The sequence below is a fragment of the Lepidochelys kempii genome, chromosome 5, assembly GCF_965140265.1.
Source record: "Lepidochelys kempii isolate rLepKem1 chromosome 5, rLepKem1.hap2, whole genome shotgun sequence".
NCBI classification, from domain to species: Eukaryota; Metazoa; Chordata; order Testudines; family Cheloniidae; genus Lepidochelys; species Lepidochelys kempii.
The window spans coordinates 89,292,189-89,318,820 of NC_133260.1; the positions used below are offsets into that span (position 1 = coordinate 89,292,189).

The 26,632-nt window shown below is 37.1% G+C and overlaps 1 protein-coding gene across 1 annotated transcript in view; it reads right to left on the minus strand.

Moving 5' to 3' along the window:
• Positions 1–281: 281 nt before the first annotated feature.
• The window catches only part of LOC140911600 (DNA excision repair protein ERCC-6-like 2), a 35,484-nt gene continuing 9,133 nt past the window's right edge, over positions 282–26,632 (minus strand). The window contains 3 exon segments of the mRNA XM_073344955.1: positions 282–1,969; positions 1,971–2,880; positions 8,927–9,111. Coding sequence (XP_073201056.1) covers positions 1,913–1,969; positions 1,971–2,880; positions 8,927–9,111 — 1,152 coding nt within the window. The 3' untranslated portion in view covers positions 282–1,912.

Consider the following 26,632-nt stretch of genomic DNA (forward strand, 5'->3'; position numbering starts at 1 on the left):
CATTGGTGAGGCCTCATCTGGAGTACTGTGTCCAGTTTTGGGCCCCACACTTCAAGAAGGATGTGGATAAATTGGAGAGAGTCCAGCGAAGGGCAACAAAAATGATTAGGGGTCTGGAACATATGACTTATGAGGAGAGGCTGAGGGAGCTGGGATTGTTTAGCCTGCAGAAGAGAAGAATGAGGGGGGATTTGATAGCTGCTTTCAACTACCTGAAAGGGGGTTCCAAAGAGGATGGCTCTAGACTGTTCTCAATGGTAGCAGATGACAGAACGAGGAGTAATGGTCTCAAGTTGCAGTGGGGGAGGTTTAGATTGGATATTAGGAAAAACTTTTTCACTAAGAGGGTGGTGAAACACTGGAATGCGTTACCTAGGGAGGTGGTAGAATCTCCTTCCTTAGAGGTTTTTAAGGTCAGGCTTGACAAAGCCCTGGCTGGGATGATTTAACTGGGAATTGGTCCTGCTTCGAGCAAGGGGTTGGACTAGATGACCTTCTGGGGTCCCTTCCAACCCTGATATTCTATGATTCTATGAGTGCAATGACAGTAACTGCACATGCAAGTAACAAAGTACACATCTAACAAGTCATCTGCACATATAATTGCATGTCCCCTTTTCTAAATATCTTGTTCATGTTATACATAAATGTGTACAACTCAGTATTGTATATAAAACATTTATTCTTTTCAGAGCACATTTCTTACAAAAATGTAAACAGAATTATTTTTTGGGTGGAAAGAACTATCTTTCCCGCCCCCCCCCCCCATAAAATACCCATATTTGATCTAAGTTATTTTCCCATCAATTTATTTTCCTATTAGATACTCAAATGTTAAAATAAACTAAGAGAAAACACTAAACCTGAGATTTTGAAGATAACTGGATTTATCTTGAACTTCATTATGAAATGGGCTGAAAAAAACCCGAGTGAAGAGAAAGCATCCCTGCCTGTGGTATTAACTGAATATCTTAACTACCTGGAGACCATGGTGGCGATGAAGGTTTTTGTAATATGGGTACTTGCCCACCAGAGAAATACGAGGAATTATAAGCGAGGCCTCCAACTTATTATGCACAGGCCAATGACTAGTTTCAATAAATGACATGCAGGAGTGAAAGGCTCCAAATTCCATTATCTGAGTTATTCAGTCCTCAAAAATTCTCTAGTTATAATTTAAAACTTATATGCAAAGCTCTGATTAGAAAGATACATATTCTCTGATTTAAACACAACCTTGTTTAACAGCAGTCTTATTTGAGATTGCTGGGATCCACCCAAGCAGCATCAGAGGGGCTGCTGGCAGAGTCACAGCCTGAGCCACCCATATTTCAACAAGAGGAAAAAATACCCAGAGCTCCATTTAACTTTAGCCACATCAGCATCCAAAAGAAAACAACTCAAGCGATTAAAAAGAGTGTAATTTAAAATTAGCGTGCGTTAAATCACAGTAGGATGTGATAGAGCTAATATGTACCTATACTCATGGATTGCAATAGCTGTGAAGACCGCATGGATTAGTAAACCATAACTCATGCCCTGCGGTGTTGTACTACTGAAGTAACACCTATCTTGTTGTGTTTTATGCCTCCATGATCACAGCAGAATCCCTAGTATGAGTCCACTGAAGTCAAAACAAATATGGGCCCCCTTATGATTACAAACAAGGCCAGGGTTTAAATGACACTAAGATCCTACATTTACATCACCAGTATTTCCGCCTTGCTTACTGCAGAGAAACATAGGGTAGAATATCTTACAGTATGCCCCAAGGCCAATGGTCACAGTAAGATATAATGGAATGCTGTCCCATAATGTATACTACTAACACCAGTACGTTTTTTTAAGCTGTATTTGTGTGACTGATGAATTTATTACCTGAACTTTAAGATCAGTCTTTCATATTTAGACATCAAAAGGTGTGTGTGCCAGATGTAGACTCATCTGAATCACTTAGATTATATTTTTTTCCATAAAAAATTATCATTTTGTTTCCAAAGAGAACTTTCATGAACTTCCTTCTTTTTTGTCAAAGCAATAGGAGGTGCTCTTTCACACAACTCCTCTATGACGGCCATGTCTGTGAGCTTTCTGAGACTCTCATCATTCTGCTCATTCAGCACATCCCAGAAGTCTTTTGGTCGTTCTTTTGCTTTTTCTGCAGGCCCTGAAAGAGATGTTCTTGGCAGCTCCGTAGGCCTGTTTCCATTACTTTTGAAGAGGTCATTGAGAACAGAGGTGTCTCCTAGTAAGTCTACAAAAGAGTTTTTCTTGTAAGTCTGAGTTTCTCTTTCTCTGTTTTCTGACTGAGACAGGGATCTTTTTCTTCGAGATTCCATCCCCTCGGAGTCCTGCTGTCCTTTAGTGATATTTACAGAGAGCACATCTATTATTTCTGATTTACTGCTTACTGAGTCAGTTGCCATAAAATCTTTGAATGGTTGACTGTTTCTCCCACTGATGCTATTTTGGGTATTGACAGTGGACAATTGTTTATCTTTTGAATTAAGACACACAGCATCTTGAATGCAGAAATCATTGTGAAACTGTTTTGCTTCTCCTTTGTGTCTTTTTTGGCTACATATTCCTGCAGTCACACAGGGAGGATCTTCAGCTGAAGGACCAGACCTTGATTGTCCACATTTTACAATGGCCCTTCTCTTTCTACAATGACTTATATACACCTCTTCTTCCTCACACCCATCTGAAACGCGTACTGGAACTTTGACTGGAAATAGGTCCTCTAACTCTGGACACTTTCCAGCATAAAAATCTCTCAACATTTTCTGTCGTACTCCTGATGTGGCTTTTGCAATATATTCTGCAAGTTCTTCAACTGAAGCCATGTTAAAGTGGGATACCATTTCTTCAAACTGTTTCCTATCACCATCAATAGAGAAAAACATGATTATCTTGTCTTAATTTTTTTTAAAAGGCACAGAGTATAAAATAAAGATACAATCAATTCATTCAGTTTAATTAACTTATTTAACACAAACCTAGATGAGAACTGAAAGTCATACCCTTATTGGTAACAGTACTAGTTCTGACTTCAACTGCAAGGAAAAGACCAAGAGCAAAATATTCAAAGTTGCCAAAGTGACACAGGGCTTGTCTACATCATGGTGGGGTAATGTGCTCTACATGGGCGTGCTTTCCAAAGGGCACTAACGTGTTGCTGATTAGCCTCTAAGGCCAGCCTATGTTTGTTTTGGATACAATACTTTAAACAACTTGATTTAAATGAACCCATAAGTACCAAAGGCCATGGAAACCTAAATCATGGTAATAATTGACACATTGCAAAGAATTAATCTAATATTTATGGACTGCTGAACTCTGAGCTTTCCTGGCTTCAGTAACAACTTGGTTATTAATGTCTTGTAAACAAGAAGTAATTTTTTTTTTGTAAGGAACTTCATATTCTCACCAACACTTGTCCATACTTTCACTCACACAGTTTTACCACCTTAGACAGTGGAAGAATACAGAAACTTTAAAATCTTGTATTTACAGAAATCATAAGGAAAAGTCATGGGATTCAATCTCCTCTGCAATCTAAGTGGCTGCTGATGACCAAGTTGTGTGCAACAGAATCATTAAAATAAAAAAAATATAACTTTTCAAGACAACAAGCTATTTTGGAACGAAAGCTACATATGAAATATTTTAAGCTAAAATATCCTGCAGTAAAGTTAAAACATGTTATGAATTCAACAGAAAACTTCAGGCGAGCAGGTATTGACATGCCTTACATAATTTGTGAGGCACAACAAAAAGCTGGGAGCATTCTATCTAGCAAGTTATATCTGCCGTGACTTATTGTTCTTATATGCTTTTTTTATTTCTAAAATAACAGTAGGAATTCTGAAGTAGGAAACTGTTACTGATAAAACAGTTCTCCTGATGTACTATAGTGCAAAGTAGCAACAAGGATTTTTCTAAGCTTATCTAGTAATCTGTCTTGCTGATACCTATGAAAGATTCACAGGGATAATTTTCTTCCTTCCATCCCTCTACTGTTAGACAATAGACAGCTCAGGCTTGAGTGGTGGGAACAGTGAAAATGGTTTGAGTGGTAGCACACACACACAAAGTAGAGAGAGTTTACATGTACTTTCTAAGGTTTATACTTAGCCTGGTTGAACACGTAATATTTTCCACAGACAGCAACACTGCTTGCTTTTCACACGCTGCTCAAACAATGTGTATCAACCCTAAACTGGAGGGACCATCTTACGAATGACAAATAGTACAGTGCCCATACCCACCATTCAGTCTTCAGCCAATCCACTGAGACTGCCCAAAAGGGTGCCAATCAGAGTATTTTTGGGATGTGAATACTTGTCTCCTTTGGCACTGCAAGGAGCTCAATGGGAGCTGCAGAGTTGGTGCTCGGGCCGGGGGCAGTGCGCGGAGATTATCCTCCCAAGGGGCTGCAGGTACTTGCCGCCGGCTGCTTTCAGGAGTGGTGCGGAGCGAGGGTGGGCAGGAAGCCTGCCGTAGCCCTGCTGCACTGCCAGCGGTGGTGCCTGGGGCCTCCAGGGCCTTTTAAACCACCCTGGCCCCTGGGCAATTGCTCCCTTGACTCCCCACGTCGGCAGGCCAGAGTGTGGTTCTTGCAAAGTGTAGAACTATCAAGAATGCCATCCTTCAGAATACATAATAAAACTAAGCTCCCTTTGCCCAATCTTTGATGGCTATTCATGTTGAAGTTAGGGGTCCTGTGGGCAATTTTAAAAGAAAAATAGCACTTAACCCTGGCTTCTCAGCCAAATTCATCTCAACAACAAAAATCATCACACAGAATAGGTTCTTATGTCCTAGATTGTGAGGGAGTCATGAATGAGCATGTGGCCACTGCATTACCTATACCTAACTCATTGGTAAGTCAGTCACTTTGGTATACCTTTAGAAAGTTGAAATCTACAGCCATTTAAAACTGAAAACAATCTTCAAGAATATGATTGTACCAGACTAGGCCCTGAGTCTCAGACATATTGCTGTTGGTTCTTTTAAACTAGACACTTTCTATAAAATGCAGCAGGTTTGTAAAGAGGTCATCTTTTCTCCTAGTTGAGTACTAAATGCAGCCAACACTCCCGTTTTCCCTTCCCCATCCCCACAGTTGGGCCTCTTTTCAATAAAAGCTTGAGAGTTTCCAGCATTTAGCAGCAGCATCTCACACAAGTCTGTTTGCAACCAGCTACTGTTTTCCACAAGATTATTTCCAGCTTTGGTAGAATATTTGGTTGCAAAATTTCATATTTTCAGATTTCTGTCCAAAGATATTGGCACCATTCTAAATGGAAGGTTAAAACACAGGATTCAACAAGCCCTAAGAGGCCCCTGCTCTAATTTTACATGAAATAAGACTGTTTTGCTTATTAATCGTTTCTAAATCCATTTTCAAGGCTTTTAAAAATCTGAAGATTTATTATCACTATCAAGCTAGACTACGTAAGTGATACTCTCTGACACTTCACTTTAACTCTCTAAAAAAATATAGAGCTTTTCCAATCTAAATAGTTTATCCAAATATTCAGCTGCTCCGCTTTTTCCTCTCCCCTCTCACACCCATAAAACAATCAATTTTTAGAAGTACAAAACTAATACAAAGAGATTTAGTGAAAAAAATCTGTATTAAAATATTCCTAAAAGTTACATACACTGCACATTTTGTATATAAGTGCAAAGAATCCCACGGGTAGGGTGTATTTAAAAATTCACTATAAACTTATCAAATATATTTTAAAAATGTCAATCCACTTAGGCTCATTTTCAAATTATTGGGAAAGACCTTTAAATAATTCAGACCAAGTTTCCAATTTCAGATCAGGAGGGTGTTTTTGTTTTGTTTTAACTATGATGTAGATAATCTGCTATTTAGTTTGGACAGTGAACCAGTCTGTTTCTGTTAAAAAAAGAAATTCATAGTTAACATATTTTGAACATCTACAACAGCATCTCTGTTTTAATATTACTAGTTATACGCCTCTTGGGCCTCTCCCAGTAGCAGCTATCCAGACTCCAACATTTACAGAAGAATGCTGCATACCTTCTTCAATGGAGAAAGCAGCTTGATTACAAGTATATCCTCAAACAATTTTTACTGGCTCCCCACTTATTTCAGGATCCAATCTGATATTGACCTCCTTGTTTCTATAATGCACTTGCTTCAGCTGATTTCATAAATTCTCTCTCTCAACTCCTTGCTTAGTTAGCAATGGCCTATACCTTTCTATTTCTGCATGCTCTTTGACCATTGTTACTATGAGAACTTTCTCCTTTGCAGATCTTGACATCTGCTACAATGTTTCTTTTTCTCTGCGATTATAATTTAAATGTTGCTAATTAGTATTAAATAGTGAGGAGGGACAGGGTGGAGTGGAGTGGGGGATGGACTGGAGGAGGGGTGGGGGAGAGAGAGAATGAACTAGAATGAGTCTTTTTCCAAACTGGGATTTTGCAGGGGGAGAGAGATGTGGGAGGGTGGGGAAGCAGCAGCACAGAAAAATACCCTGTTTTGGAAAACTTGAATCTGTGTTTAAGAAAAACCCAACTTTTTAGTCCTTGTACCCTTCAGCTGAAAGAGACTAGATCTGGATAATACCAGTTGCCAGTCTCCAATCCACGCTATAAAATCTCATTTTATACAATTTAATAAATTAAGCTGCAGTATTGTACCGTGCACATACCATGAATCCTGCTAGGATGACATCTGCACAGATATGTAATGCATGACATGTTGATTCAACATGTTGAAATGGTTTGTGGGTGGTTCCATTTGAGCTCAGCCTCAAGACTGATGGCTGTAAATTCCCATTTAAGTTTCAACAAGAATTGGAATATCAAATTTGTTTAAGAATCCAAAATTATGATTTTCAACAAGTCATTTATTTTATACATCCTGACTGGCAGTGAAATATCAGACTACTGTCAGGGTACATTTTCAAATTAGCAGGAAAAGAGAAATTCAAAGCCTTACCCCCTCAAGGAGAAGACTACACCTTCCTTCCCTCCCACACACTGGCACTTGCTGTTAAACACATTATAGATTCATCACTTGCCAAAATTCCATTTGTAAAATAAACACTGTTCAGATTTAAATTAAAAATTAAAGAACTTCCTGTAGATGATAAAAAATCCTGAATGTATTTTCCCTTAAGTATGTTTTCATAGCCAAGTCATAAACTACACCTGACAGACAGCAAATCACAACACCTTGCACATTCTTGAACGGTTTTAAATATTCACTCCCCTAGAAAAGGCAATATGCATTTTCCAAAAATCAGAACATCAATCTCTTGTCAACACGACTGTTTGTTCCATAATGAATTTTTTTAAAGAACTGTTTACCGTAGAGTTATAGTCCTAGTTAATAAGTAAAATCCTTAAACAGTTCATCTCTATTCTGGAAAAAGTGAAATTCAGGCTTTTCAGAGTTAAAGGACTGGTAAAACAATCATTTCAAAACAATTTTTGCTAGTAAAGACCATCTTTTCGCATATCAACAAGTTACTACCCTCTTTCTGTCAATTTAAAAGCAGAGGCAAACCGTGTGTACTTTAAGTAAACAACTTGTATAAAATCTACAACCTAAGATTTCAAACCACTTCACAAATTCTGGATGCACTGTGAATGTTTCCATAGGTAAGGAAGAGGAGAGCTTTGCACTTAAAGCAGGGATTCAGCTTTTTTGTAATGTATGAAGAATATATTGCATCCTCCTGAAGCACTTAGCCTGAGTTAAAAACTTCAAAGAAATCTAAATGCGTAGAAGTGCCCAAACAATCTTAACTCTACCTAGCAGTGACAGCATTAAAAATATGAAAAAAAACCAAATACATTTTAAAAGTCAGTTTCTTCTAATCTGAGATACCAAGCACAAAATATGTATCAATCATAATTGCATAGCTGTTGCTTTCCCACTCTTTAACAGTGTTTGGATTACTTTTAAATTTAACCTTAACTCTTAATTTCATGGATTTATACTGCTTGTTTTGAGATTAATTACATTCAGGTATTTTTTTTTTAATTTTAAATTTCCTGATAAGCACTTTCATCCTCAACTCACATTAACAGTTTTTATCTGAGAATATTCACTGAATCTCAACACCTTTGTGAGAAAGGTAGGAGGGTATTGATCTGCTTTTTTCAGATTAAGGAAAATAATATAGTTGTGTATGGCAGATGCACTTGAGGGGCCACATCTGCAATCCTTAGTCAGAACTCTCAGCAATTTAAATGGGAGTTTTGCCTAACAACTGGACCCATAAAAAACAAGATTCTAATTGCACGTACTGCACAGTCTCTAAACCAGTGGTTCTCAGCCTATTTACCATGGTGGGCCACGTATGCTGCTCACTACTTGCTATGTGGGCCACATACACACAATATATATAATATCTGTATGGCCCTGAGGATGTCACATGGGCTGCAACTGTGTGCTGATTGGGCTTGGCTGCAGATTGAGAACCACTGCTCTAAACCAAAGCAAAATGGACCAAAATCCTTTCCGGGTGTAAATCTATTGACTTTACACAAGTTGCACTGGAATTATTTTGGCCCTCTAAATACAGTTGGAAGTCCTCAAATTACCTCAATTTGAAAATTATCAAAATTATCAACTTTCACAATATTAACTGAAAACACAAAAACAACATGTGTGCCATTTTAAAGAATTCATGTATATTTTAATTCAGCCAGTATGGCAAAAGTGTGCTGTATAAGCTACAGTATAAAGGCAAAGTTTCCAATTACTTCTGCTCTTGTAACAGAAAGTTATCAATAACCCAGCCCTGCTTTTGCCCACCCATGTCTGACTAAAGTTTATTTGACAAAATGAAAAAATTACACAACTTCCTAAAGTAAAGTTCTCTGTAATTTCTACTTCTTCCTCATCCTCCCACCTTACGAGTCTCACCTGCGAATGCTTTTGGGTGTCTCTCCAATCAAGAAGGTAGTTGGACCTATTCTGTGTACCTTTTTCTTCTTCTGGATTGCAGGATGTGCAATACAAAGGTGAGACTGCTTACTGTTGTCACTTATTTGCTGTTCTCTCTTAATGTTCTTTTTTGCTGATATGGCTTCTTGGGTTTCCTTCTCTCTCTAACAAAAAGAGAAATAGAAAACATTATTTGTCCATATTTCATAGAAGAGGGTTTTTTTAAAATATGTAGCAGTTCTGTTCTGATCACTCTAATTTCACAATTAGCCATGGTCTAGCAGTTAGTATGCTAGCCTGGGACTCAGGAGACCCAACATCAATTCCCTGATGTGTCACAAACTTCCTTTGTGACTTTGAGCAAGTCACTGTATCTCAGTTCCCCACCTGTAAAACTGGGATAATAGCACTTCCCTACCTCACAAGAGTGTAGTGAGGATAAATACACTGAATCTTTCACTAAATGCTAATACAATGCCTGGCACAATGGGGTCCCAATCTCAGTTGGAACCTGCATCAGAATACAAAGAACCTATTCACACATTAAAATTATTGTATTGACTCAAATACATCCTCATTTCTGTCTTGCGTCATTTCACAAGATTACATGGACCATCTGAATTTCCACTTAGTTTCTGTTTATTAATGTTTTTGTTACATGTATACTTGCCCTGTGCAGAATTTTCAACTACTTAATACCCAAGTTTGATTTTCAATCAATTTTTATTTGATGCGTGCCAATTTCCTAACTTCCATGGGACTGTTTGCAGTGTTCTTAGACCCTAGGATCTCACATCTGTTCTCATTATATTACTTTGGCAAAATACAGACCCAATTTGCATGGACGGGGAGGCTTTGACAATGAAGATAAACAAATTAAGAGACCAAAGATTTAAACTTTTACTTTGGCAAGATAAGTGCACAACTCCAATCATCATCAATGCTGCAGTGAACTCTTACATAGACTACCAAAACTGAAGTCAAGGCTCTAACTATGTTAAAAAAACAAGGTCTTCAGTTCTCAAAGGGAATTGTATAATGATATTACTCAGCAAACAGACAAATTATAAACAACATCTAATAAATTACAAATATTTTTAAAATCTTACTCTGTGTATATTTTAAAATATTTACATATTGTATAATTATTGTTTGAATACATATGGCTATAGAATTTTAATTTAAAATTTGTAATACATTTTAATAGAAAGCCTAAAGGTTAGCTTCAAAATAAATTATTTTGATGGGTCAGATATTTAAATGCAAAATATTTACAGTAGAAAGAATGCTCTCAGAAAATGTCTAGTATTCATCTTTCTTCCTCAGGGAATCAGGAGTTATATTAAAATTATATAATTTAAAATAATGCAAACAAACATAGCTGGTGTACAGTACTAGTCTAGTCATGTCAATGTCTTCCTTAAAAGTATTTTATAACTCCCTAATTTTTCATCCATTTATTTCCTTTCATTAGAGAACATGGAATAGATGAGGCAGCAATGCTTTGGTTTACACATCTGTTCAAACACAAAAGATTAAAAATCTCTCTCTTTGGGAAAAAGCCAAATCCTGTAAACACACTAAAAGTCATAAACTTGCTAGTCTTTGCAAAGAACCAGAATTACTGTAAAAACATACTGCTTACTGTAAATAAACTCTCACAAATGGCATCTGTAATTCTAAAAAGGACAAAAACTTTTAAGTGTGTTTACAAAAGTTTGTGAAACTCTTATCCTGCCCAAATTAACTGGTCACGGTTTCTGCATGGAGGTAGAAAAAGTTACTGTAAACACCATTTCCCAAGAGCTAATGCTAGTGGAAGCCTAAAGCAACTATGAATTACATTTGAATGTCTTAATTCAGTCTTCTGGACAAAAGCCAACTGGTGAAATGGACCCACCACCAACTTATGTTGATACAGAACTACTGGCATTATTTGAATTTATGAAAATGTTCATGATTTTATCAAATTCAAACCCAAGTCTAAACCCGAATAACACTTTTCAAAAATGACCAACATGAACTTTTAGGCAAGAACAGAGGGTTATAGTGTAGCTTTTCTTAAGAAATCTTCAAACTCTCTCAGGGCCTTATCCAAAGACCATGGACTTCAATTATAGCTGAGATAAGGCCTAAATGCAGCAGTATGTTTTGCACGTAGGTAAGTGAAAATATTTCATGAATCATTTGACATAATTTGAAAAATTCTTTTGTTGTTTGTTTACTTCCAAATATCAATTTTTCATATTGTAATTACTGTTAAAATAGCCAAAAACTTCACAGGAACATTTTGGCTGCTCCTTTCTTCTGTGCTTTGAATTGGATTTCTATGTATTACTCTCATCAAGCCTACTCTCATTTCCTCCTTTTTTACTCTCACATTGCTGATGTTCTTTCCAGTCCACTCTCTTAACGGCTGTTTGGCTTCTTCTCTTACCCTCTGCTTCAAGCCTATTTCATGCCAGCAACTTCCTTTCAACAGCTGCCCTCTTCTTGTTCCTCAAGGACCTTTCCGCTCCACCTTCAAACCCACATCATTTGTTATAAGTCCTTCTAGGCCAAATTCCATGCTGACATTACACCATTGGCCTCTTTCCTTTGCATTATCTCATATATTGTATACATCTGAATTACACACCATTCCTGCAAAGACGGATTGAACTGCATGGGACTTGATACAATCATATCCTTTTATAGATTGGACTTTAAGATTGCAAACTCCTTGGTACAGAGACCATCATGTTTGTAAAATGCCATGCTCACTTACAATACTCTATAGAATACTCTGACTTTGGAATAAGACATGTCTAAAAAACAGTAAAAAAAAAAAAAAAAAAATCAGTGAGATGACCAAAAAATGCTACCACGGCTAAAACAGAATAAAAGAGGCAGTTAGAGACAAAAACACATCAATTTAAAAACTGGAAGTCAAATCATAGTGAGGAAAACAGAAAAGAGCATAAACTCTGGCAAGACAAGTGTCAAAGTATAATTAGGCTGGCCAAAACATTTGAAGAGCAAGTAGCAAAATAAAAAACTAAGTAATTTTTTCGAAGCAGGAAGCCCGATAAATGATCTGCGGAGCCACTGGATGATCAAGGTGCTAAAGGAGCACTTATGGAAGACAAGGCTGTTGCAGAGAAGCTAAATTAATTTGTTGCATCTGTCTTCACTGCAGGGGATAAGAAGGAGATTTCCACACCTAAGCCATTCTTTTTAGAAGATGCATCTGAGGAACTGTCCCAGATTGAGGTGTCAATAGAAGAAGTTTGGGAACAAATTTATAAATTAAACAGTAATAAGTCACCAGGACCAGATGTTCTGAAGGAACTTAAATATGAAATTACAGAACTACTAACTGTGGCATGTAATCTATCACTTAAATCAGCCTCTGTACCAGCTGACTGGAGGATAGCTAATGCAATGATCATTTTAAAAAAAGGTTCCAGAGGCGAGCCTGTCAATTACAGGCCAGTAGCAAGGAAATTGGTTGAAACTATAATAAAGAACAGAATGACCAGATACCTAGATGAATATAAGATGTGTGGGAAGAGTCAACATGGCTTTTGTAAAGGGAAATCATTCTTCACCAAATCTACTAGAATTCTTTGAGAGGGTCAACAAGCAAGTGGACCAAGGTGATCCAGCTGATATAGTGTACTTGGACTTTCAGAAAACCTTTGACAAGATCCCTCACCAAAGGCTCTTATAAGCAAAGTAAGCAGTCATGGGATAAAGAGGTTATATAATAAGAGGGAAGGTCCTCACATGGATCAGTAACTGGTTAAAAGATGGGAAACAAAAGGTAGAAATAAACAGTCAGTTTTCACATTGTAGAGAGGTAAATAGTGTCATCCCCTAAGGATCTGTACTGGGACTAGTGCTGTTCAACATATTCATAAATGATCTGGAAAAGGGGGCGGCAAAGTTTGCACACGACACAAAATTATTCAAGACAGTTAAGCCCAAAGCTGACTGAGAAGAATTATAAAGGGATCTCACAAAAATGGGCCACAAAATAGCAGATGAAATTCAATGATATGATAAATGCAAAATAACGCACAGTGGAAAACATCATCCCAACCATAGATACAAAATGACGGGGTCTAAATTAGCTGTCATCACTCAAGAATGAGATCTTAGAGTCATCGTGGACAGTTCTCTGAAGATATCTGCTCAATGTTCACCAGAAGTAAAAAAAAAGCTAACAATGTTAGGAACCATTAGGAAAAAGTGACAGATGCTAAGACAGAAAATATCATAATGCCATATAGAAGTCCATGGTACGCCCACATCTTGAATATTGCATGCAATTCTATTCGCCACATCTCAAAAGCAGAGAGATTAGAATTGAAAAAGTACAGAGAAAGGCAACAAAAATGCATATGGAAGTTCCCATATGAGGAGAGATTAAAAAGACTGAGACAGTTCAGCTTGGAAAAGAGACAAAAAAGGAGGGATATGATAGAGGTCTATAAAATCATGAATGGTGTGAGAAAGTGAACAGGGAAATGTTATTTATTTTACAGAACAGAAGAATCATGGGTCACCCAGTGAAATTAATAAGCAGCAGGTTTAAAACGAACATGAGGAAGTACTTCTTCAAACAATGCATAGTCGAGCTTTGGAACTTATTGCCAGGGGATGTTGTGAAGGCCAAAAGTATAACTGGGTTCAAAAAAGGATTACATAAGTTCCTATTAGCTAAAATAGTCAGGGATGCAACTCCATGCTCTGGGTGTCCCCTAAAACCTCTGACTGCTAGAAACTAGGAGTGGATGACAGGGGATGGATCACTTGATAAATTGCCTTGTTCTGTTCACTCCCCCTGAAGCATATGGCACCGGCCACTGTCAGTAGACAGGATACTGGGCTAGATGGACCACTGGTTTGTTCCAGTATGGCCATTCTTATGTAAGCCCATAGGAGAAAAATCTTTTAAATGGGCTAGCAAATTCTTATCTAGGCAAGCATATTTTATATCACTATATTAAAACCTTATAAAAACCAGTAGAACCATACCAATTCACATTAGTGAATGGGAGACCCATTATGCATTACTGAATTCTGTGACCAAGTGAAGAAATGAACAAAACAATAAAAAAGCCAGAATCCTGTATCACAAGTCATATTTTGTGCATGTAGTTTAGTTCTGATTTTTTTAATACTACTGTATAATAAAACTAGTAAATATGCTGCTGGCTATTTTGAAAGAGTAACAAAACTTTAGCGATAAGTCCTCACTTCCCAATCTTTTAGATCTTTGCTGAAAAGTGGGAAGACTACTGCTGACTTGTGCATGTGACTTTTGGGTAGTGTGGTGTAATGAAATGTGAAGTGGCATTCTATTGCATTAAACCAGAAGCAAGAGTTAATAAGTATCTACAAACTTTCAAATGTTTTGCCATACACAGCCTGGGTTCTTTTCCCCAGGATTAGGATTCCAGACAACACCTGGATCTGAAGTAATGTGTTCAACCATTTTTCCCAATTTATTTGAAAGAAAATGCATATGCTTAAAAATTCCAAATACATGATGATGTGCAAAATATTTTGAAACACATCTGAAGACAGAATGTGGAAACTCATGAGGATTCTGGTCAATCAATACACTATCATTCAGAGATATGATACTTCCATGTTAAAAAGTTTTCCTATGTACAGTTTACCACATTTTCTAATTAGTCTGCTTAAATGTATTTACTTTGTCTTTTGCTCTCAATCCAATACATATTTTTGAAAAAGAAAGCAACCAGCAGAGTGGCAAATTGACACTCTTCTGATGAGGTCAATAAGTTCGGTGTTGCTGCAACATGTATTTGCAGGGCATGTAACTGCACTACCAACCAAAAGATTAAAGCTTCCCTTAAATAATTGATCATAGGCTTATTTGTCCTCCATCAAATTAGTTGCACCTGTGCTAAATTATTTGAAACCCTCTCTTTTTTTTATTACACTTCTCACATTTTCCTTCCTCTGAAACCAATATATTAGGGGATAGGTCCAGTGCCATGGCAAAGTAATGTTGCCTCTGTAGCACCGAAAGCAAGAAATTATTTACTTGCAATTGACTAGATTCAGTCTAGTTCATCACAGTTGTCCACGCTCTGTCAGAGGAAAATCTGCCATATGTAGTCTAAATTGAATCACTAAAGATTGACAATATATTTTCAAACAAAACCCTACAGAGTAAAGTCCAGTGTCAGAGATGAAAGCCCTTTATCTACCAATTCAAGTATCAGCCAATATTTTTGCATCCTATAAAGTTAACTTAACGAAATAAACCTTAAGGAACTGGAAAGTATCAGCCATGTGCTGAAAAAATGTGAGGGTTAAGGATAAGAAACTGAGTTTAGACAGACATCTCAAACTGAGAGCTGCTGTATGCACAATTAAATGCGATTGTGAGGCCCCAGTTAAATGTGGGGAAAGGTGCATATGGCAACTCAGTCATTCCTCCCTTCTCACCTTCCTCTTGTTTCACTATCTCTTCCATGACTGTGCAACAGTACCTGCTGTAAAGAGACTTCCCTGTGCTGCACCAGCAAAGAAAGACTGGGGAAGGTCAGGGAGAATTATTTTAAGTGCTCTACAACCTTTAAACTATGTCATTGATTAAAAATACTTCCTGAGAAAGCAGTTATTTTGACCTCTTCATATTCCACTTCTTCTGCATAGAGTATTCAAAACATACCATACATCAATTTTCCAAAGACCAAAACCTTGCTTATAAGTTTGAGAAGAAGACACATACATAGAAAATGAAGAATGAATAGAGAAAATTGTCTTTTGTGATAGGAAGATAAGTGGATGTGTGTATGTGTTTTGAAAACTCTCAAAGGCCCAGCAAAAACAGCAACATCTGCATATTTCAAGTTCCACAGCCTTCACTCAATCCTTACGTTCACATGTATTTTCAGAAGGGAAGGGACAAATGTAAGAATGAGTGAAACTGGGGCATTAAATACAAAGATACAAAGGGGGTGACTTCATAGTCATTGCTTCCAGCTTGACATTCTATCTTCAATCCTCAACCAGACAGACATATTTTAGCAATGTGTGATAATCTAAATACCAAAGTCAATTTTAAAATGTATAACAGGCCTATAGTAAACAATTATTTTCTGCGATCATATCCATGTTCTCTTTTGAAGGCATACAACTTTCATATACTTGCTTCTTGCAAGGGGCACGCTATTGTACACCAAGCAGGGCTGGCCCTACATGTTATGGAACCTCAGGCAAATAAGTGTGGGGGCCAATTCAGCTCCCTCCTCACCTATGACTGAGTCAATCTGGCTGCAAAATGAATTGCTGCTATAGATTGCTAGTGCTGGAGTCAGAACAGACTACAAATGGGGGCATCAGGGATGGTACTCTACATGAACATGTGCTGTAGGGACACATTAAGCTAAATGGGTGATTGTGCAATGGGAATTATCTCTAGATAGTTTCGAACCCTGTGGCAATTCCTCATTTCTCCAGGCTGCTTCAATGACAATGAATATCCTTCAAAAACTGTGGGACTTCACGTTAAAGTACTTCAGCATAAATATACTATGTCTGAGGCTCTTTCTCTCTCTAACTTATTGCCTCTTCACCCACCTAAACTATCACCCTGAAGCAGTTTTCTTGCAACATTCAGGCTTCCAGCTATCATTTCCACTGTGCATCTTTCCCCCTTCATAGCCAGAGCAGTGTTATCTAGTTTCTTCCTTAAAGGACACATGAAATCACTGCCCCCAGATACGCAGGATGCATATCTTGTACAGTTTCATTATCTAATTATTTTCATTTCTAAAAACAAACAAAACTGTAACTATTCAAACTTCTAGGTGCACTGCCATCAGTCATACAAAATTATGAAATATAGTAGAGAAATCCTGTCGGACTGTCTCGTTAACATCTACTCACAACAAAACAACAAGCAAATACCCATTCTGCCTCATGCCTAACCCCAATCCCTTCAAAAACTGACAGAACAGATGGAGCCTGCACCATGTCCTGAAGGTCCACAGACTTTGGACCACTGAATTTTCCAATGGGACTCATTCACAGTCCCAAATAGTCTGTTTACTTCCATTTTTTCCACTCCTTAAAAATTTCCTCTGCTTTTCTTTCCAGTGGCTTTTCTCACATTACATACGAGTTGTTGCCACCTTTCATTATACTTTTTAAGAAACTTTCTTATCCACAGTTTTCACTGTATTTGGGTATGTTTTCTGTATTTGCTAGAACATATGAAATCTGCAACTTTAGATTACTCTTGTTCACTTCATTTTTGGTTTTTTCTACCACCCACTTCCAGACAGATAAGCATGAAGAAAGGCTCTCTCTCTAAGAAACTCCACTACTCTGCAAGCAAGAAGCTGCTCAAATAATAATGTAGTCAGGATCACTCTTCCTTACGGATCATATGCATTATCTAGTTCCTCTTCAACACGATACCCATACAGCCAAGATCACAATATAGCTAGCTTCATCAAGAACCATGGAACAGCTACTGTTATACCATAATACACTTGCCTCACATCTGGTAGTCTGAAAGCAGAATTGTTCTTTTATCTACAGTTCATCAAATATGAAGATAATACTGTAATTACAAGTGTTAGTGTCTATCTAATCTAAGGTGTCTGTCCCCACAATATTCAAGATACAAACGGTAAGGATTATGTTTAAAATGGCTCATGAAGTTATCATTGTCTTTAAGTAAGGGGGACTAAAATTACATGTTAAAAAAAAGCTGCTAAAATTGTTTTCATCTGTTGTACTTGTAATACAGAATATTAGGAAGGTTCTTAATGTAATTACAAACCCCAATATTCAATTCCTCAACTTAATTTCTTCCAAAAGGAAACCAACTCCCTGCAATTTCACATCCATTATCAGACCTAATTCTGTGATAGACTTTTTGAAGTCAATTAGAGCACTTGCTCACTAGTGTGAGCAAAGGGTTCTGAGTCTGTCCCCATATAATTAATATTTCATAATACCACAGAGTTCAATCAGCGGAATCCTTTTAATAGAAGTATATTCTTCACACTATGAAGAAACCAACAGAACTCTAAATTACAATGTACTGAGGGACTAAATTACTTCCAAGACTTCCTTAAAGATTTAACGATAAAAATAAAAAATAAAAAAAACCCAACAACAGTAAGGACCAGACCCCGGCCTTATTTCAGCCCCTCTGTGGTGCAAAGCAGGCAGAAAGCTTCCCTTACTGAGCTGATAAGGATTCCTTAGATGTCAAAGAGCTAGTATAACCAGCTTTATGTCACCACCATTTGCCCCACACTGTAGAAGACATTTCAGGAAAATGGTTGAGGGTATGGATGGGGCTGGAATGTTTTGTTGCTCAAGTGATCCCCCAGCTAGTGTAACAGCCCCTTGGGAGCAATTATCAAATGGCACATATTGCAGCATCGCTGAGGCTATTCTAACTTTGGCTGGAACTTGAGCCAGCCTCTAGTTACTGCAGGGACCAGTGAGGCACAAAGGTGATAAACTGTCACCTTTGCCCCCTTCTAACTGAGTGGGGAGATAGCTAGTGATGAAGAAATTTTGGTTGTTAACTGAAGTCCTCTGAAACATTCATATTTTTTAACTCTTTGTTTGGGAACTGCGCTGAGAAAAACCAATGAAAGCAAGTGGCTCTCTGTGAAGGGACTGGGTTTGATTCCATTTCCCATAATATTAGCCCCAGTTCCTTTTTATATGGCTATGGTCCAGATATCAACAGATTCTGCCAACATCCAAGACAGGCATCACAATATCAGTCTATATACAGCCATACTCTCCATTTACACTAGACTAGTTTATACAGGGGCCAGCATTCTACTACTTTGTATTTTCATCAGTTAAAAAAAATCACTACTCCTCAATTAGACTTACCTGTAACTGTCCAACAAGAATGCTCCCATCAACTACAGAGGTGAAACATTCTTTAGTCCGGACAGGAACAGCCCAAACTAGTCCAGATGAGGCAGAAGTCCTCAGAGCAATACACAGCTTTTCTACTTCCTTGCCTTCCATGCGACATTCAACGTTCTGCCTTTCTGGCATGTTCAACTTCAGATCAGCCATAGATTGAGACACCATTCCTGAAATTGTGATCTCAAGCTTGGAACTGGGAAGTGCTCATAATAGGCTACCAGGTCAACCAAGGACAGATGTCTCTCTGCTCTGCACAATTTTCACTGCCTCTTCTCCAGTCAGATGGAGAGAACATATTTTCAGGGGCAGCAGCAATTTCTTTCCCCTTTTTAGCTGGTTAACAGGATTAATTCATTCAAGTGACATATCGCCTTAGTACATCAGAAAACCTAACCACAAATCAATCATCATAACCATTGTTGTTGTTGAAAAAGGGGAAGAACCACTAGCTTGTCTCAGAACTCAAGACCAGTTGGTAATTGCTTATTCTATTAGAAGCCAGAAGACCTCAAAACAACATTTCCTGATTATTGCAGATAACCCAGAACAACATCTACCCAACAGCTATAAGCTTTACAAAATTGTGTGTATAGGACATTAAAAATTACACTGAAAGGGTTAATTCCATAATACGTTGAAATAGTAACCTTAACGAAACAACATTACAGGTCAATCATTTGGGAACAATTATTTTAAAGCAGAATAGCCTTCCCTATCCTGAAAGGGCAGGATAATGGAACGTTATCTCCCCAATGTCTACTCGCTGTAAACAACCTATCTTTCCTGGATGAATGAAAAAGCTGTATAAACATATTGCAATCAAATCTACTACAGCTGATGGAAATCCTTTGTTTAAGCAATCTAAAAAATGCCAATATACTACAAATACGATAAAGAGGAGTTCTTAATAACACAACTTTTGTATTTACAGTATTCTGAGCAGCACGTAAACCTGCATTGGGTATACAAAGGGCACATTTTTTTCTAGACTGACAGCATGCTTAGTTCTCTCATTTACACCACACTGCAATAACATAAAGAGGGGTTTACCATTAATCCAGGTTTTACTACAAAGCATCCAGTTATTTCTCTGTCAAACACTGGCAAGAGTGCCAAGTGTCTGTCATCCAATTCAGGGGATTAAGTCTTCTTTTATAGTGTGATACTTGTACCAATTTATAAAAATACAGATATAGTTTCTTAGAGCTGGTCACACTCTATATTTTGGCCAGGATTCATGCCGCAGAGGTTGAATATGACAGCTGGCAGGAAGTTGAGGGGAGAATACATCCTCCCCCTTTTCAGTCACCACATTTCAGTTGCCATAGTAATTAATCCTCAATTGAATGGCTGTCTTTGTACATTTCTTTTCAGTAAAACTTTAAGTAAACTTAAGTTGAAAACATGCAGTTGACTGGAAGAAAAAAAAAAACAAAAAAACCCCCCTCAACCCCAAAGCTCCATATAACCCACAGGTACAGTACAAGTTTTGTGACTAAAGCATTTCCATTTTTGAGAGCAAATTAGCTCTAATGTAGGATATTATCAGTTTTTCAAAATACTTAAATATGCCGTGCCCCTGTTTTTATAATTGTTTTGTGAAGTAAATTTTCCCCCTTCTTCAAATTCTTCTTCCCCCGCTTAAAAAAAAATCCTTTCAGAAAAATAAAAGTAAAAATCAGCTTCAAAAGAGCTAAAGAAAGGCCATCCCAGACCCCTCTACTTTTGAATTTTCATGTAGACTGTTTTTGCCAATTAACACTGAAATTAATTAGGGAATTAATTATGGAATCCAGACATTCAATTCAGAATAGACTGGAAACAGCAGAAGAGGACATTTCATCTTGGCTCTGGGAAGCTTTTATTTCTTTTATGTTTAACTAAAAAAAAAAAAAGTTCACTAATAAGAGTCCAAAAAAGCAAAAGAATATTAAGGGAAATAAATCAAACATCCACCACTGAAAATCTGCTAGGCTGCTACAGTCTTTAGTCACCCTGTGCATAAGAGAAATGGAAATGCAAACTGTGCAAATATTTAGTGGGCATGTCAGCTCTGAAGAAATATGTGATCACCTATATTTTCTCCCTACTATTTACCTCACTCCTGGAGGAATGTGTAAAAGCTTGGTTTTGTTATTTGCATAGCTGTCATGACTTTTGGTCCTTGTCTTTAGTAAGGCTGAAATCAGTGAGGCGGGGACTGACCTGGGTTCTTCATCTTTTCTAAAATGATGGCTACAGAAGAACACGCTATCCAATCCACTGCTTCCTTTGCACTGAATATTTTTCCCCCTTCAGAAACTTTTTCCATTTGAATATACTTCCTTTCCATCTGATATCACCCCCTGGCAGAGAATACAAGCACAGGTTTTCTTTGTAACATATGGTGACACATTATTAACGTAGGTAAACTCCCCTTGTAATAATGTCAATATTTGAAGCAAGTCTGTGGTTGTTCATGCACTGACAACAGAACTATGAATCATTTTTATGGAAACAAATGCTGAAGATGATGGGCCCTCTGGATCCCATTAAATTAGTTGAGGATGGGCAAAGCACAGTAAGGTGTGGAAAAATTAACAGGAAAACTATTTACTTCAAGAGGAACCTTCTTCATTCAGACCAGTTCTATGGATGGGGAAACCCGCCTATCTTAAATTGCATCTATTGTTAAATAAATGACAGCTTATTTTGTGAAGATGCGAACATTGGAGCAAGGGGCAGCTGTGGATTTTTCTTTTGCTAGATGACCTTTGAACCCAGGAGACTGTGGATCAAGTCGTTAGAATCCTGAAGCCTGGTGAGATTTTCCCATCTATGCCTTGCATCATTGTGCTCTCAGAGAGCTGGGCACATTTTTGTCTCCACTATTGGGAGGAGAGGAGCAAAGCCAAAGCCTTTCCATAGACTTTAGTGATCTCTATATTTTTAAAGCGCTTTGCTCAGGGGTATGGAACACTGAAGTTTTTGGGAAGTTCACAGAATAACAAGCTGTTGAGATCTGTGGAAGTGTTTTTTAACATAAAGTTATCTTTTTGAAAGATGTAAGAGGTAAAGTTTTCTATTGATAGAGCATCAGATTCTACTGCTTGTTAATATGGCCAATCAAAAGACAACCTGGTAGGACATGAAAGAGAACCTACTAAGTTGAGTTTCCATATGGACAACTTCAGATATAAGGTGTTTTTATTAGTATGTGTGTGACAGAAAATGATTTGTTTGTCCAATGAGTCCAATATGCTGGCTACAAACACACAATGAGATTTCAGGATATTTAATCATAACCCCTGAACAGCAACATCCCAACCACATCACACCTTAACCTTTAGGACACCCAGGCTTGCCTGTAATAAGGGGAAGCTCAATTCATCTCTTCAAGTGAGCTACTGTAGTGGAAGGTGTCTAGAGGTAAGGATCATTGAGGTGACTGTCATAGTAATACCTTTTCCTTCAACTTCATCCTTCAAATACTTATGCTTTTAAGTTAAACAGGCTGGCCTGACATGCATCACTAATCCATATTATACCATCAACAGTATCTTCTGATCTCCAGCAAGATCCGCTGCTCCACCACCATCTCCACTTAGGAGAATTATGCCTTCCTAGCTGTAGATTTGTGGTCCAATCTTGTTTGTTTGTGTAAATTACTGTTACTGCAGCTGAGATAGCTGGAAGATATTTTCAGATGGTATCATGCTAGTATAGATCCTCATCGCTCTGAGCTTCAATGTGTGTTTATACTAAGTTCCTTTTCCTGTCTTGACAGGTCCCCAGAACTATTGTGAGATGATGTGTACTTTTCCCAATCTTCTCAGACTTGCATCAGTGTGAGGGATGGTAAAAGGTGGTTAACAGAATCTTTAGTAGTGCCTAGGGTGTAATCCAACTATGATCAAAGAAACATTTACTGTTGTTTTCTTGCAGTAATCCAGAAATTAACATAATTTTCTACCACATAAAGGAGCACTGAGGGAGTCAAATTCATTTCCAAGGATTGGAGGATTGACAATTACCATCTTGCCTCCTGCTTCTTCTACCTATTTTGGCTCATGCTCAGACTCTAGAGTACCTGCTGTCTTCTATGCTTTCAATTTTGGAATGGTCAATAAGAGATCCACTGTGTGTTATAGAGTCCAAAGTCCTTCCTGCCTCTATCTGATTATTAGAATTTTGTTGGACTCGACCATTGCTCTGTCCAAAAGACATTCAAAATAGTTTGCCTTCTAAGACCTTAGTGTCCAAGAAACAGAATTTAGTTTGGCTTTAAATATTTATATTTATACCAAGAAACATTGGATGAAGTATAGTCATTGCAAATCTGGATAAAGTTTATTCTCTATTTCTTTTTTAGGACAGGTAGTGTATATTTAATTGTATTAGTTTTATTACTTTTAAAATTGGGAAAGAAGACTCAAATCTTCAAGCTGTTTTTTTTTAATTTCAGATTTTAGTCTTTATATTAAGAATGTTATGACAGATTCTAAATTTCAATAGTTTGATATGTTTTAGCCATTCATTATTGTAAATGTTGAGTTACAGTTGCTCACTTTAAAAGGCTAAATCAAGCCCTTTCACATTAAGTGTAGGTTAGAAAAAACACAAAACAAAGAACAGCTTGGTGTATCTCAAACAAATAATAAGACTCAAGCTTGCTACAACTAAGCCCTTTCAAGTCTATTTACTATTCAGGAACTCATCTTCCTGAACAGGTGGGATAGCCCATAAGCCCATCCGGCTGCTCACAGCACAGCTCCTTCTCCCAAGCCACCCATCTCTCCACTAAGGGAGCAGCCTTCATGATTTCTGTAATTCACTCCAGCTGTAATCCAATCCACTTTCTGCTTTTTAATGTATGCATTAATCCCTTCTTTACTTCTCAGGTACGCAGGATTGATAAGCCCATTCACATTCAGAATATTTCTGATTATACAGTACATGAATGAAAAGTGTCTGTGTATACTCAGGTTTCAGAGTAGCAGCCGTGTTAGTCTGTATCCGCAAAAAGAAAAGGAGTACTTGTGGCACCTTAGAGATTAACAAATTTATTTGAGCATAAGCTTTCGTGAGCTACAGCTCACTTCATCGGATGCATTCAGTGGAAAGTCTCTAAGGTGCTACAAGTACTTCTTTTCTTTTTGTGTATACTAAGCTTTTCTTGCCTCTGTTGATTGATTTTTGCTGCAGTCACGTTTATCCAGTTACCATATTATTAGCTATAGTTTTTCCAGTTTGCATTTGGCTGAATTCTTGCTATAGAGCATTCATATACTAATTCATGTTTTGGGTTAATCAAAGAATGATATAATATAATCTGAAGAAAACTCCCAGGATAAATATTTTTCATTTTTTTATTTTTTTTTATTTTTTTATATTTTTATTTAATATGTAAATATTTTTACAGCATATTGTCTTGACTCATAATTAGGGCTGTTGATTAATCGCAGTTAACTCACACAATTAGCAAAAAAAATAATTGCAATTAAAAAAATTAATCACGATTAATCACAGTTTTAATCGCATTGTTAAATAATAGAATACCATTGAAATTTATTAAATATTTTTGGAGGTTTTTCTACATTTTCAAATATATTGATTTCAGTTACAACACAGAATACAAAGTGTACAGTGCTAACTTTATATTAGTATTTTGATTACAAATATTTTCACTGTAAAAATGATACACAAAAGAAACAGTATTTTTCAATTCACCTTATACAAATACTGTAGTGCAATCTCTTTATCGTGAAAGTATAACTTAACAATGTAGATTTTTTTTGTTACATAACTGCATTCAAAAACAAAACAATGCAAAACTTTAGCGCCTACAAGTCCACTCCGTCCTACTTCTCGTTCAGCCAATCACTAAGACAAACAAGTTTTTTTACATTTACGGAAGATAATGCTGCCATCTTCTTATTTACAATGTCACCTGAAAGTGAGAAAAGGTGTTAGCATGGCACTTTTGTAGCCAGCACTGCAAGGCATTTACATGCCAGATATGCTAAACATTCATATGCCCCTTCATACTTCGGACACCATTCCAGAGGACATGCTTCCATGCTGATGACGCTCATTAGAAAAATAATCTGTTAATTAAATTTGTGACTGAACTCCTGGGGGAAGAACTGTATGTCCCCTGATCTATTTTACTTGCATTCTGCCATATATTTCATGTTATAGTAGTCTCAGATGATGACCCAGCACGTTATTCATTTTAAGAACACTTTCGTTGCAGATTTGACAAAATGCAAAGAAGGTACCAAATTGAGATTTCTAAAGATAGCTACAGCACCCGACCCAAGCTTTAAGAATCTGAAGTGCCTTCCAAAATCTGAGAGGGACGAAGTGTGGAGCATGCTTTCAGAAGTCTTAAAAGAGCAACACTCCGACGCTGAAACTACAGAACCTGAACCACCAAAAAAGAAAATCAGCCTTCTGCTGGTGGCATCTGACTCTCATGATGAAAATGAATATGCTTCGGTCTGCACTGCTTTGGATTGTTATCAAGCAGAACCTGTCATCAGCATGGATGCCTGTCCTCTGGAATGGTGGTTGAAGCATGAATCTTTAGCGGGCAGCATTATCTCCTTGAAATGTAAACAAACTTGTTCATCTGAGCAATTGGCTGAACAAGAAATAGGATTGAGTGGATTTATAGGCTCTCAAGTTTTACATTGTTTTATTTTTGAATGCAGGGTTTTTTGTACATAATTCAATATTTGTAAGTTCAACTTTCATGATACAGAGATTGCACTACAGTACTTGCATTAGGTGAATTTAAAAATACTATTTCTTTTGTTTTTACAGTGCAAATATTTGTAATCAAAATGTATATAAAATGAGCACTGTACACTTTGTATTCTGTGTTATAATTGAAATCAATACATTTGAAAATATATAAAACCTCCAAAAATATTTAAATAAATGGTACTCTATTATCGTTTAACAGTGCGATTAATCGCACAATTAATTGCAATTCATTTTTTTAATCACTTGACAGCCCTACTCATAACGTATACTATTCTCCACCTTCAATTTAATTTTCTCAAGGGTGTCAGAAATAAAGAAATATCTCCAATCAAGCCTAGTTTTCCACAAGCATTTTATTTCTTGCTCTAAAATTCAGCTACTTCAGTTGGCCATTCCCTTAGTGTGTCAGACATCTTTTAATATTTTTGTATCCCTTTCTTTCAGAGATATAACTATTTTCTATCATCTCTGAAATGTGTTTATAAATTTCAGCTTTACAAAGTTGGAAGTGTAACATTACACACATATTATAAAAAACATTAATTTAACATGATGAAGTTGGCATGGAAAAGGGAATAGGAAGGGATATTTTGTTAATGCCCACGAGAAGAGACTGATCCACTACAGGAAAGAAAATGAGATTATTCTGATGTTCAATCCTTCTCCAGAGATGCTTAGGGGAAAAAAAGAAGATGAAACTGTAAAAATAAAACAAAAAAACCCTACCCCCCCCAAAAAAAACAATAAAACCGGATCAGATATTTAAAAGGACAGAGGTAAAATATAACACACTGCAGATATTTTCATGCTATGTTGTACATGAGGGAGGCATCAGCTGAGAGGACTAAGACCTACAGGAGATCACAAAAAAATCCCTATATTAAAAAAAAAATCATATTAAGGAGTGTGAACATAGAAATCGAAGAGAACATTAATGCATATGGAAACTTCTTGTAAACAGATGCCAAGACAGTGCTTCTGAAGAGCAGAGTCAAAGCT